This window comes from Erythrolamprus reginae, chromosome Z (genome assembly GCF_031021105.1).
Source record: "Erythrolamprus reginae isolate rEryReg1 chromosome Z, rEryReg1.hap1, whole genome shotgun sequence".
Lineage (NCBI taxonomy): Eukaryota > Metazoa > Chordata > Lepidosauria > Squamata > Dipsadidae > Erythrolamprus > Erythrolamprus reginae.
In genome coordinates this window covers 132289150-132303448 of record NC_091963.1, presented here as the reverse complement: position 1 = coordinate 132303448, position 14299 = coordinate 132289150, and the positions used below count along the sequence as shown (strand labels likewise).

The following is a 14299-nucleotide window of genomic DNA, read 5'->3' as shown; positions in this document are numbered from 1 at the left end:
TCTCCTGGGGCCTAAACTATTAAATACTTGTATTAGAACATGCTTTCTATAAATACCCCATCATTGCTGCTTCTTGATACATCATTTCTGAATTGATAACAAATTTGTATGTTTATATCTGGAAACATTTTTAATCTGTTATACTGCTGCTCTGAACCCGAACGAACAGTGAAACTAATATTCAAGCCATGTTTCAGCCAATCTAGATTTCTAATTTGTATTACACCTTGATGTAAAATGCATGTATGCTTATTCAAAAGCAAACTCTTTAGAATACTTGCTTTGAAGACTATGAAGGCAAGACTGCACAGAACGTAATTAAGTAATATATAATTACTACTTAGAAATAGGTCTCATTGAATTCAGCATAGGAAGGAACCATTTCTAAACAGTCATGTTAAATTAATATCTGTTGAAGTAATTCTCTGCTATAATTCCATAGCTGGTTTTCTTAAATTTATAAAGCAAAATTTGCCACTTGCTTTGATTTTTGATTAGTCACTGGAAATGAATGTCTAGGCTAAGATTCAGAGTTTATTTACCCAATTGTGATTCAGCAATAATTGGTAAGTTGTCTGGTTTGGATCATTGTGAATTACCATGGTTCCAGTTGTTTCCTGTAGAAAACTGATTACTGTACAGTACTTAAAAATACAATTTAATAATGTATCATCATTAGATGAATTAAGATGGGGTACTTTATTATTTACATTTTCCATGGAACTCCTTGCAAAAATTTGTATTTTATACTACCCAAACACTGCTTGCAATAGCTAGTAGCCATTTCTGTGATCACATGAACTATACAATTGCCCTAATGGTTATGGCAGTTACATATGACCATGTGGAATGAGTTCACATACACAGTCCTGGTTGTGTTTATATGAATTTTTTTCTGCACAATTTTATAGTAGCATCTTATACATATAACCCAAATAAGCAGTATAGAGCATCTGAATCAGCCTGGTCAGACAAAGGCATAATATATAGAATTCTTCATACCAGCTTCACAATTTGCTTCTACTTGTTTACTAATTGCCCATAGAGAATAGAAAATAGTCTCCCCACATGCCTGTTTTTATATCTTAAAGTAGGTTTTTAACTATAATACCTGGCCAGTGCTATATCCGTTCCTGAAAATATAACAGTATCTTGGCAGCTCCATATGCATTATTTTTTCCTCCTGCATAATGGCTTTTAGTATTTTAATACACAGGTTCCAAATATGTGAGTCTTAATTTGACTTTAAAGGATAAACAATTGGTATTTATGCGTCCAAAGAAAGACAGAAGGATCTAGCCGAACATTCAGGTTTTATGAAGCTTTTGTGTATTATTATGCACAGCAACCACATGTTACATTGTGCTTACAAATTCCTTGTCCATCCATCTTTTATTTTTGCTTTGTTACAGTAAAAACAACTTCAGACATTTTGGGGTTTTGTGGGGGGTTTTGGTTTTGTTTTTTAATATGACTAAGTCTGACTAAGACGTTTGCTTAGTCATCAGTATTCATTAATGTTAGTCGATGGGGTACAGGAGTGGATGGATAAGAAGCTGCACCCACATTTTCAGGGAACCCCATATTGGGAAGAGAGGTGGGGGTGGATGTAGAAAGGGTGGTCAAAGCAACAGATCCTTCATCCAGTGTCCGCTTATACGGCACAGGTGGCTCAGCGCACAGGTTTTTCACAGCCAGATAGGCTAGGTATCCCTATGGAGGAGAAATGGTGGCAAGTCAGGTACCTGTAATCTTATATGATAAGAAATTGATCTTGTTCTGTGTGATTTAGGATGATATTACAAAATATGATATAATAATAAAATATTAGCCTTTCTGGAATAATTGTAAAGAACATTTATGGAATAATGAAGTATTTAGCTTGATAAGTAATATATTCTCTCAGCTATTTTGCAACAATCATTTTGTTTCCAACAGGAATACATGAAATATGCTAAATTTAATCATTTTCAAATGATTCATTAAAAAAGAGAAAAGTTTTCCAGAATAGGAAAATGAAAAAGCAAGTACTGTATTGGATCTTTAATGTGATTTGTATGTTTTCTGCAGTGAACAGAATATCTACGAATTAACTATTTTCTCACTTATTGCAATGCAGAACAATATATGGATAAATCTACAAATATAAATATTTACAAGCTACAAATATCCAAATATGATTTTAAGATAATATAAATATCAGATACAGGCAATCATTTTCCCCTATTAAATATGTGTACTTCCTGAACTAAAATGCACATTTCATTTGTGTTCATATAAAATCACATGCATATTTAAAATAGTATCAAAATATGGACCAAATAACCTGTGTAAATTCTAGGAAAATTTTGTAACAGGCTACTGTGTCTCAAAAAATATTAGCTTTAAGATTAGACACTGGACTAGTAGAGGATGGGGGGGAATGCAATAGGATCACTTTAGATTGGAGGCCATGGCTCTTTGAGCAAAACAAGAACATCTTTTAGTCCAGATTGAGCCCAAATTGCTCCCCCTGTACATTATATTATAAAAGTCTCTAATTCATATCTTCTCTTTATGAAGTCTCCTACATATCAAAATAGTATCTATGACTATATGCTAATATTCTCAAGAGCCATGTAAATGGTCAGTCATGCTGGATTTATGAAAAACTAAAGTCCAAAAGGTCCTTTGTAGTAGATAGGAAGCAGTCTTGTCATGGCTAGATCTACGATCAAATTTTTCTGGGCCACTAATTATTTGGAACTACTAAAATTACAAGTGCTCTTTATAAGCTACCTTGCAGAGTGGTAAAACTAATTTGAGTCCTCAAGGGAAAATATGTATTCGTGAGGCTGCGGAGTGATAAAATATTTCATTTTCCTCGCTTTGGATACAGAGATAAGACCTGTCACCCTTGTTACTTGCTAGAGAAACATTAACAACTACTATGACAAATCGCTGAATTTCCAAAGACTAATGATATATTCCATTCCACACTAATATTCCATTCCCTTTTATCATATAGGTAGAACATACACCATTATGAATTGTTTTTTAAATCTTGCACATGTTCTGCTGATATTTAAAACAGGCCTTTCCTCAATCCAACCAAACGGTGACCATCATTATGAATTGGGAATATGTTTCCTCTTACTATTTAAATAGACTTGATTAGATGTGTGGGTCAAGACAGGGTTTGCCCTGAACTAAATGTTCAAAAAGTGTGTATTATTATACTACTTTCAGTTCCAACCAATTTATAGAGAGATTTTTGTCCCAAAATTAGCAAACTTTGGAAAAAAGAATCTCAGTATCTCAGATCTGATGAACAACGCTCCTGAAAAGGTTTACTCTTTAAGGGAGTTATAGGAATGCACTAGCTAACTCCCTTGGGCAATGATTCTGTTTCTGAGCTGTTGAATGAACCACTGAATACTTTCTGACTAATGGCATACAATTTAAACAACTTGACATTCAGGGTGTATGTACAAAAGACAAGCAACGCCTCTCTCAAATATGGACCTGCAAATGCTTGATTTCCCATATATTAAATCTTGCTTGAAGTGGCAGTAACAGTATTGTCCCAACATGTTGTCCCAAGAATTTCATCTTGAAAAAAATAATTTTCTTCCCATATCTTTCAGAAATCCATACATTGTGTAGGCAGTGCAATATTTTTAAAATAATAGGATATATAGTAGAGTGGAGACTACTATAGCATTCTTTGTCTTAAAAGGCTGGAAAATCATGCTTGGGTTCAGGAGAAGGTTGGAGAATGTAATTGTAAGATCTTAAAAAGAAATTTACCACGAAAAATGCTAGACTCCAGGGACTTCCAATTGGTTTGCTAAAAAAAGTTATCTTATTCTTGCATAAATTCAACTAAACAGGTTTAAGGAACTTTTAGTCGAGGCAGTGGAATTGGGAAAAGAAATTAATTGTATTTACTATACAGGAGAAAACTACTTTCCTCCAAATAATTATTGGTAAATTGGAAACGAAGGAGTTTTTCCATACTGTATTGCTATTAAATGAGCAGAAGCTGCATCTTGTACTATTGCTACCAAAAAGCATAGGTGACTGATTATTTGGAATATTCCTAAAACTTAGGGGAGACTATTTGCCTGTTTTTAGTAATGCCTAAATCTTGAACTTTCTCTTCCCTTTCTTCTCCTGTTATTGATTTCACTCATTTTATCTTCAGCTTTATTGTCCCCTTTTTCTTTCCTTGCACGCAACAGACATATGCACTAGCCTTTCCTCACTTTCATTCTAGAGTGAGGTGGGTTGTGAGTAAGGTTTTTTTGGGGGGGTGTTTTATTTTGGTTTCCTTTTTACCATTTCCCCTAAGATGGAGTAGAATGTGAACAGTATGTTTGATAGATTGCAGATGATGTATTTTTAAAAACAAATTGGGCATCTTATTTTATACGCAATTAATCGTAAATCAAGAGCCAGTTTGGTGTAATGGTTAAAGCATCAGACTAGAAACTGGAAGATTGGCACAAAGCCAACTGCATGACCTTGGGCCAGTCACTTTCTCTCAACCCTAGGAAAGGAATAGTGGCAAGCCACTTTTGAAAAGAAATGCAACAGCAAAACTGCAGGGACAAATCCAGGTAGTCTCTCAAAATCAGACACAATTGAACAGAAGAAAAAAAACATGCAGCCATTAATTAAACTTGTATTAATTCTGCTTTATATTAATTCTTTCTTTCTTTTGAGTGCGACACATGTTTTCCTATACTTATTTATTTCTATGTATTCTTCCTTGGAATACCTTACAATTCAGGGTCTTTTTCTTTTGGGTATTTTTTTTAGACAGGAGTATATTTTTTATAATCTTGACCCTGTTAACTATCCCTATATTCAACTCTTGGAAAGCAGTTTTCTGCCATCAAGGTTTTAAAAGGGGCTTTAAGGAATCCAAGAAAGCGTAACAGTCCATCTGATTAAATTGGTGATAAAATTATAAGGCACTCAGAAAAACACAACTTGCAGAAGAAAGATCCACACCCCTTCTACAAAATTTAGTCTCAATTCATTAATTTCTGTTGAGAGAATCTCTCTTCATAAGTGAGGGAAACTAAATTAAGACTTTGGTCAAAGGTGTACTTTCTGCAAAATGTACTTAGTAAACTGGCAGAGTAAGCAATGGGAATTAAAATGCTCTGAGCTTGGCAGGAGGTCAAGTAAGTTGTTACCAATATGGTCTCTGCTGGATGTAAAATGGATATTAACTGTTCAGTCTTCCTGAGTTAAAGAACATCATTCATGGACTAGCCTGAGTTCTGAATTGCTTGACTTTTTTCTGTGCCAAGTTTGTAAATAAATTAGTACTGGTATTGCCTGTACATGAAGGCTCCTCCTGATAGATTCTATATTTTTGATGGGAAATGTGAGTCACCCAATTCCATAACAAATGAAGGAATAAACCTGCTTCAGAACTCATTCCTGAGCTAGGTTTCTAATTCCCAGAAATTAAAGAAACTAGATTTTAACTTTAAAGTTTTGAAACAGAGAGTAAACATATTTTCCTCTTTGTTGTATTTCTATATTTAAAATATTAACATTCCAGAAAATTAGCTTTTAATGTAGATTGGTTTGATGTTTTCAATATGAACTATCAACTTTAATTACCAGTCTAAAGGAATCAGGTCCAAATTATTATGCCCTGGAAGCAACCTTTGCAGGAAATGGGTGATCTGGGTATGATTCCAATAAAAAATAATATTGAAGATTAGGGTTAAATTGTGGGGTCCTTGATGCTCTTAAGCTTCATTTTTTTTAATTATCAAAATGGACAATGTTTCCTAGCTTGGTAATGAAACATCTGCAAGAAAACAACCAAGCTCAGAGAGCACCAAGGCACCTTGAGTAGGATAGTACAGAAAATTATAAATAAATTCAACAAACAGTGGAAGACACAGAAACAGCAGAAAGCAAACAAAAATGTTGTATATTTTTTTCAATACACAAACATGAGTTATCTTGTGTAAGTTTTTGACAAATCAGAGAATAGTGCATGTCACTTAACTACAACTCCTGTCTCCCTTTTCTATTAATAATCAGCCATTCTAGTATAGGCTATTAGAAAATTGGAAGTTCAGTGGCATCTGAGAAATCATAAGATCATTAGGTTTATAATATGATTGTCTATTTGGCAAGCACTGCAAATCTGTGTTACATAGGAGTGCTAGTTTGGTACATCCTTTTGAAATACCTACATTGTAGCAGTAGTACATTTAAGAATGATCAAATACTAATATGCATGCTGAATCAAACTGCTTTTACAATTACAAATAATAATTTCATTGAAAAGTAAACATCCATTTTGGGATTATCCTCATCTGATTTAATGAGTAAAGTAAATGTTATATGCTTCCTTAAGGCAGTTCATTTGGCCTTTGTGGCTAATGATACTCTGCAGGAATATACTCTGCTTCCATTGGAAGACTCAATTTGAAATAATAATGGATATTCTTGACTGACTCACCCAGCATGGAACAGAAAGGAAGGCAAAGGCAATGCTAGTCCGTGCAGCACTAGTTCCCAGCAGGTAGGAGTGAACTGACCGGTTCCACTGATTGGTTAGGATACAGAATCCAATAAACCAAAGGCATGTCCATGTCACTGAGAAAAAAAATATGACTAAGAATGTGACACAAACAAATAAGTTGTGTGTTAGCATAAGTCCTGTCAGACCCACTGCTTTTTATCTAGAGAAAAAAAATAGTATTTTCATAATTTCTATTATGAAAAAAATAGTATTTTCATAATTTATTCTTTTGCTGTACCCTACATAAGGATTTCTAGACCATCAGTGCTTAAAAATGTTTGGATATGGGATTTTTTTTAAGTTGACATGGTAAGAAAATTGAAGATTCTTTAATGTTTTTGACTTGTCCAATGATAGCTTTGTTTCAGTTTGCAGCCAGCACATATTAAAATAATTTTGAAATAAATTATTCCAACATTATTTAAAAAAGAATTAATTATAATTTGATTGATTGTATAATTTTAAAATATGAAATTATTTCATGAAGTTTGGCTCTACCGATAAAAATGAATTATATAAATGGACTGAATGAGCTGGGGTGGCGCAGCAGGTAGAGTGCTGTACTGCAGGCCACTGAAGCTGACTTGTAGATCTGAAGGTCAGCGGTTCAAATCTCATCACCGGCTCAAGGTTGACTCAGCCTTCCATCCTTCCGAGGTGGGTAAAATGAGGAGCCAGATTGTGGGGGCAATAGCCTAGCTCTGTTAAAAAAGTGCCATTGCTAACATGTTGTAAGCCGCCCTGAGTCTAAGGAGAAGGGCGGCATAAAAATTGAATGAATGAATGAAATGAATGAATGAATAAATAAATAAATAAACAAACAAACTCTCTATTAAGGAATTGATTCAGAATCTGTCCCTTAGTTTCTCAAAGAAACTTTCAGCAAATTATCAGGAATATTAAAAACAATAAAGGCAACAAACAGCAATAAAATAACTAGAGGTCCCCAAATTATCTGAAGTAAACAATTTAATAGGAGATCCCCATGGAAGAGTACAAAGCCTAGAAATGTGCCCATTTTCATAACTATTATTATCAATACAAAAAGAATCCAAAGATCCCCTGAAACAATTTTAATATCTGGACAGATTCATTTGGAAGATCAGCAATAGTGTAATCACAACATTGTATCGATCAAATCTAACAGTGTTGGGTTGTAAAATAAGGTCGACATTTTCATTGTGATAGAACTTCTGATTTCAGTGGAGAGTGGTTGGGAGACACCACAATTTTAATGGCTTGCTATTTGAGGGGACAGTATAGGAGTGAGAAAATATTTAGACAATTTTGATACATAAAGTAAAATATTTAGAATATTGGGGTTCTCAAGAATCACCTATCTCCTAATTAATGTTAAATATTACATTTTAACCCCAAAATTATTTTCAAAATAACAAAAAAATTACTCACTAGAGAAAGTAACATCCAATATAAGAATAGCATACTTGAGTTTGTGATTAGTAATGCAAGTATCATAGATATCACAGCCCAAAAAGAAGAGACAGTGGAGAAAAGAAAGTACACCAACTGTGATGCCATAGCAGCAGGCTGCCCCATTATCATTAAAAATACAATGTAGCTGGGAAGTGGTTGTCAAGTTTTGATATCCTTCAGTCATCAAGGAAGCAAATATAACCAGAGAAAACACCTGAGGCAAGAGAAAAAAATGGACATGTTAAATACAAACATTTGAAAACTATGTTCATGAAATACATTTTTTGCAATCAAGTCTAACTTGTCCAAGCATCATTCTTTTGAATCTTCATTGAGGCAAAGAGAAAAATCAACCTGATCATTAATCTCTTCTTCTACATAAGGAGATGGAAATTGTTTTTATCTCCAATGGTTAGAATTTTACCTCTGCCCCAAAGGACATTCATTCTGCCTATAGAATACCATAGCTGAAACAAGGAAGAAAAACAATGGTGGAAAATAATTAAGGTTAATAAAAAGCTGTATGGATAAGTCAAGAAATTTGGAGACTTGAGTTAGTGCTGAATCACACTCATGTCTGAGAAGAGATTGACTGCATACAGTTTATATGCCTTTGGCATATATGCCAGAACTAAGTCTTAAAGATTTCCATAGATATTCAAATCGTTTGTGGCTATGGAAATCTTTAAATCTTAGTTTTGGCATATATCCCTGTCTTCTAGTTTGCATCTACATCCATCATTTCCTCATAGACCAAATTCGACTTTCTGAATATTAATTACATATGTCTGATTATTGGGTTTTCATTTAATGTATTCATTTTGTATACACCTCACTTCCATACTACAATACTTGTAAAATAAGGTTTGTTAATTTGTTTTTTTCACTAGGATTCAAACTAGAAGACAGGGAAGTCAGCTAATGGGACTATAAGGATAGTCCCATTAGAAGCTGGCAGGAAGTCAGAAGTTGTTCCTATGCTCACTGCTTTTTTGCCCAACCATGGCCATTTTGTTTCTCATTTTAGTCAGAAAATATCTATGTAATGACCCAATAGGTCACAGATTATCTATTTGTTTATAGAGCAAGGACTGGATTATATTTGAAAATAAAATATTATGGCTATTGCTGATATAGTACAACCACTCCTAATAATATGTGTTGTCATAACCTCTTTTTTATTCCCAATTATTATGTTAGACCACTATTCTGAAGTTGAAACTGCATCAGAGACTATATGTGAACCCAAATATAGAAAAAGCCACCATTTAGTTAGTACAGTACTGTTATTTTGTCTCACCCCTCCTAGTGTTCTAGCAACAATCTGAGGTTGTATGAAGATGTGCACCATGTCATGGTCCGAAAGGTCCCGCAAGACTGAAGTAATTTTTCTCATTCTGTAGTTGTCTTTTTGTCATTAGAACAAAACTGAATCTGGAAGGTTGCTGTAAATTGAAGCTGAGAAACATTATCTGAATTTTAAGAATACAAATATTGCTAAGATTCTATCTACAAACACTGAATGTTTTTTTAAAATACACTTTTATATTTCAGAGTTCTATTCCTGCCTTAGCACATCCGGACAAGTCTTTAATCTACCAGACATATGGAAGGTTAACAAAACTGTGTTTATAAACTACAGTATTTAGAAGCAATTTATAGAATTTATAGAATTTTCCATTAAGATGACATTTATTTAAGAAATATTCCTTTATTTGCACAAAAACTGAACTAGCAGCTTTTAGTGAGTGATAGCCATACTTCTGATATCTGAATTTAACAATATAATTCTATTTAAGCAATTATTTTGTTACCATCACTCCAAGATATGCTTCGGGGCCTCAGTAAATATCATTTTCCAGTTCATATTTAAATTTCTTAGTAAAAAAGGGCTAACATCAGCTAATAACCCAGTGATGGAGCACAATCAAATACTACTCAGTATCCTTTTCATTTTGTTCTCAGAATCTAATTTCATAGTAAATGTTGAAAATCTGATTAGTTTTATATGAAAAAAGTGCAAGTTTTACTATTCAAATGTGTTGAGTTATTCCCTTGAAAAAAATAAACTTGATTGTACAGATTTACTTTTCTACAGCAAATAAGAAACTGATCTATTATTTTAAATTCCATGTGTCAATGCAGCTCTAAACACATTCCCTTGATTTCTTTTCCTACCTGAAGAACTATTGAAAAATAATGGCTAGTTAGCAGAGAGGATCTGTACTGAAATCTCTGCTCAGTCACTCCTTGGGCAATTGTTTTTCTGCTGTTAAAATAATATAAGGGAAGTGTGTAGTGTCTCTTTTTTTGAGACAGATCCATTTGAAGTGCAATTAAATATATTAAAATAAGTTGCTCCTTTATGGTATAGTTTGTTTCATATTTAACTACCGCTACATATATTCTTTGCCTTGGGGAAAATATTGTAATAAGGGACCCAACCTGTATCCCTTATTTTAACTCAGTCTCCTTTCCTCAAGCAGGAGTTGGCTTCAATTCCTACTTTATTACCATATCTGCATATGAATATGGACGTCCAATACATCCTGAAAATGGCAGAAGGGGGAAAGCTAAAAAGCTCAAATGAAATATTTGTAAGGGGCTGCACGATAAAGCCTACTCAGAAATGAAGGACAGAGCGCTTTACATTTTCTTGATCATCCTGGAACATTTCAGAAGCGCTCTTTTTCCTCACTTACCCCTTGGGGAAAGTGAAGGAAATGATGTTTTTCCCGCCTTTTCGATCTCGTCACGTGCCCATGGAGGGCGTGGAAAAGCGCTTGAGAGAACTCGAAGCCTGAATGGTCAGGAGACCTGTCAGTGTCTCTTTTCGAACGCTAGAGCATTCTACAGGGCAGTTGGAAATGACTGTTGGGAGGGTGGGAATTAGAACGACGCCTTGAGAGTATTCTAGAAGCCCGCGTGCGCTGACGAGGAATTGCGACCTCATTTCACCGGCGCGAATAGTTTGGGCGCATGCGCATCATAGTAAAACCGAACGGATTGGTAAGAATTTCCGATACTGTGGGATTCTTTTGATTGTGGTAAGCGTTCCGTGGTTTGGCCATAGATTTAGGAAAGGAAAATGGTACAGCAACAAACTCGGTTTCTCTTAAATCGAAACGCTTTCAGTAGTTTTCATAGAGTAAAAGACGAATGACGCAGAATGGCTCCTTTGTGAGCTTTGACGGCATTTTGCATGGCTGAATCAGGACAGAGTCGATGGGCAAATAAGTTTTACGCTCTGCGAGTAACCGTTTTAAATTTTCTAGTTTAGGGGTTCAGCTTAACTCGCGACAGCCCACGTCAGCCACTGCGCAAGCTCACGACGCAATGTGAAGTTCCCCGGGAATAGTTAAAAGGATTAGAATTGCGGGCGGAAGAGAGCAAGAAACATTGTGCGCATGTGCTGCCAGATTCAATGTCAGGCTTCTTTTTAAAGGTCAGAGCTCGTTGCTCCAATAATGGACTTGTTAACAAAAAATTGGTCCGAATTGGATCTGTAGTTAAAACGGTGTTGTGTGTATGTGTGTGTGAAGAGGGAGAAAAAAACAACAGCCTTGTAAATTGGGGTGCGGGTACTTTAATTTCAACAGGTTGGATAGCTTGGTGATTTTGGTCAGTTACTTTTAAACCCCAGTTTGTTGTGACCTTGCTTTCATATGCAGTCGCGGGTGGTGGTAGTGGGGAAATTACCTTGTCTTCTGTGCATGGCACCTCCATGTTAACTGAGCATTCTTTGCCTGGAGCTTATCAAAAAGTCAGATTTGCTCTACTTTCTACATTGCAACCATACTGCTTGGAGAGTTGTGGCAGTCACCTTTCAGAGATGTATGGCTGCCACTAGTCTTCAAGCAGACTAGTTGCAAAATAAAGTTAGCTTGAGGAAACTTAGCTATGGAATATGTATGTCTTTGCTGCCATTTTTTAACTGTTAAGCTTTGGACTCCCCCAGAATGCTGAGCATAACCCGGTTAGCCCTGGGGACCAAGATTATAGGGTTTTCTTTACGTGGCAAGGCCTCCCTGGCTGCCAGGATGGCGAAATATCGGAAGATACGGAAGCCAACAGAACCACAGAACTGGGCAGTGGATTATCAGGAAAAATACATCCCATTTTCCAAGCACCAACTGGTTGAAGCCCTGGTAAAGGTAAAAATAGGGTCCTGTGTCAATTCTGATATCCCTTGAATGCATTGCACAAAACAAAATTCCTTCCTAGCTTTTGAAGTGTTTTCAGTGTCTCAAAACAGTACCCACAATTTTTACAATGTGCAGATACTGCTTGTAGAAGCAAGCAAAATGTATCGTTCCTTTTCATAGACAACACAAGCAGCAATAGTGTGTAGTGTTATACAGAAATATGTTGTATACTGTTTCACCAGATGAGTATAATGCATTCACCTTGCAAAATGTAGTTTCTCTTGACCCAGTCAGTGCTTACTTTAGCATACCAGGTGTTTTATTTCGGCAAATTATCTGCAATCTTGATTTAACAACCTTTTTTCCCCCTTCAATTTTACAGCTCTGGAGGCAGGTCCCTTTTGCTTGTTAAGTAGGGCCTGGCTTCATGAAAATGTATAGTATGAATTAAGCTGATCTTAAAAAAACCTGCTCCAATGGGGCAACTTTCTGAAGTGATGAGATAGGCCAAATGGGATGAACCTTTGGAAGACAACATTCTGAAAAGATGAAAATACTTACTGAAACAAAGTGCTGTTCAAGTAAAGGAAACAGTGGTTTAAATTTTGTTAAACAAATGTATAGAAATGGAGAAAAAGCATAGCATGAGGAAAAGGCAGTTATCCTATATATGCTGAGTGGCATGTCATGAAAAAAATGAAAGGGTGACAAATTACAAGCTTTTGTAGGAAGAAAAGGATATAAAAGGGAATGAAAGAAGAATTCTAGTTACAATTGGTAGCTATCTAAATTACTTGATGGTTGAGGAACACCACAATGTTATCATGGATGCCCTTCATGTTTGCTTTGATCATTTCATACAGAGGACCTCTTATGATTAAATCTGAAAATACATCTTTCTCATTTAAATGGGAAGTCTCCTATTAGAGAGACTCACTCAATGGCCTTCAACTAGATAGAAGCAGTCCAGATACTTAGCACAGATTATAAAAAGTTGATCTCTAAGATCTGGAGTACATTGGACAATAATGATCTGGAGAATATGAAGCAAATTCTTTAGAACTTTACTACTAGGCAGATAGAGGTTACACAAAGTATAAGCCCCATGAACTTTAGACCTCGATTAATGCTAAATTATAATATTTATATTCCCATAAGGAACAAATTAAGGATAATGATCCTGCCATATAAATTTATCTATCTTAGTAATGTATGAAACTTCTAGAAATCGGGACTTTTTCTTGTCATGGAGTTCTTTATGGCCACTTCTACTATAGTCAAGGATAAAAAAGTGGATAAATATAAAAATACAGATTGGAAATCTGGTCTGTTTATGAAATATCCCATTCTTTTTTCTCATTGGTGGAGACACAGCATATAATTGAAGATATAAACTGATTCACTTAACAATTACAGGTAGTCCTTGACTTATAACCTCAATTGAGCCCAAAATTTCTGTTGCTAAGTGAGATATTTATTAAGTGAATTTTGTCCCATTTTACTACCTTTCTTACCACACTTTTTATTTTTTTATTTATTATTTATTGGATTTGTATGCCGCCCTTCTCCGTAGACACGGGGCGACTAACAACAGTAGTAAAAACAGCATATAACAATCCAATATTAAAACAGTTAAAAACCCTTATTATAAAACCAAACATACATACAGACATACCATGCATAAAATTGTAAAGGCCTAGGGGGAAAGAGTATCTCAGTTCCCCCATGCCTGGCGGCAGAGGTGGGTTTTAAGAAGCTTACAAAAGGCAAGGAGGGTGGGGGCAATTCTAATCTCTGGGGGGAGTTGGTTCCAGAGGGTTGGGGCCGCCACAGAGAAGGCTCTTCCCCTGGGTCCCGCCAAGCGACATTGTTTAGTTGACGGGACCCAGAGAAGACCCACTCTGTGGGACCTAACTGGTCGCTGGGATTCGTGCAGCAGAAGGCGGTCCCTGGGATAATCTGGTCCCGTGCCATGAAGGGCTTTATAGGTCATAACCAACACTTTGAATTGTGACCGGAAACTGATCGGCAACCAATGCAGACTGCGGAGTGTTGGTGTAATATGGGCATATTTGGGAAAGCCCATGATTGCTCTCGCAGCTGCATTCTGCACAACCTGAAGTTTCTGAACACTCTTCAAAGGTAGCCCCATGTAGAGAGCATTACAGTAGTCGAGCCT

At 35.6% G+C, this 14299-nt stretch overlaps 2 protein-coding genes across 5 annotated transcripts in view; one reads left to right on the top strand and one right to left on the bottom strand.

Annotated features, from left to right (window-relative positions):
- Positions 1-680: 680 nt before the first annotated feature.
- On the bottom strand, positions 681-10768 carry SYNGR4 (synaptogyrin 4). 2 transcript variants are annotated; one of them, XM_070727891.1, is made up of 5 exons: positions 10678-10768; positions 9276-9420; positions 7952-8189; positions 6479-6615; positions 681-1713 (listed from the first exon to the last, which is right to left on the bottom strand). In XM_070727891.1, exons 2-5 carry the CDS (start codon positions 9369-9371, stop codon positions 1498-1500), a joined length of 687 nt encoding a protein of 228 aa, XP_070583992.1. In that variant the 5' UTR covers positions 9372-9420; positions 10678-10768; the 3' UTR covers positions 681-1497. The 2 variants fall into 2 exon arrangements, with proteins under 2 accessions (XP_070583992.1, XP_070583991.1); XM_070727890.1 differs by having other exon boundaries at positions 9276-9433; positions 10678-10738.
- Positions 10769-10851: 83 nt separating this feature from the next.
- Positions 10852-14299, top strand: part of TMEM143 (transmembrane protein 143) — a 35609-nt gene continuing 32161 nt past the window's right edge. The window contains exons 1-2 of one of the 3 annotated variants that reach the window (XM_070727888.1): positions 10852-10984; positions 11934-12129. In XM_070727888.1, the coding sequence (XP_070583989.1) occupies positions 11935-12129 (195 nt within the window). In that variant the 5' untranslated portion in view covers positions 10852-10984; position 11934. Of the gene's footprint in view, positions 11023-11358; positions 11421-11933; positions 12130-14299 lie in introns of those variants that run through there. The other 2 variants (XM_070727887.1, XM_070727886.1) reach the window with 2 other exon arrangements.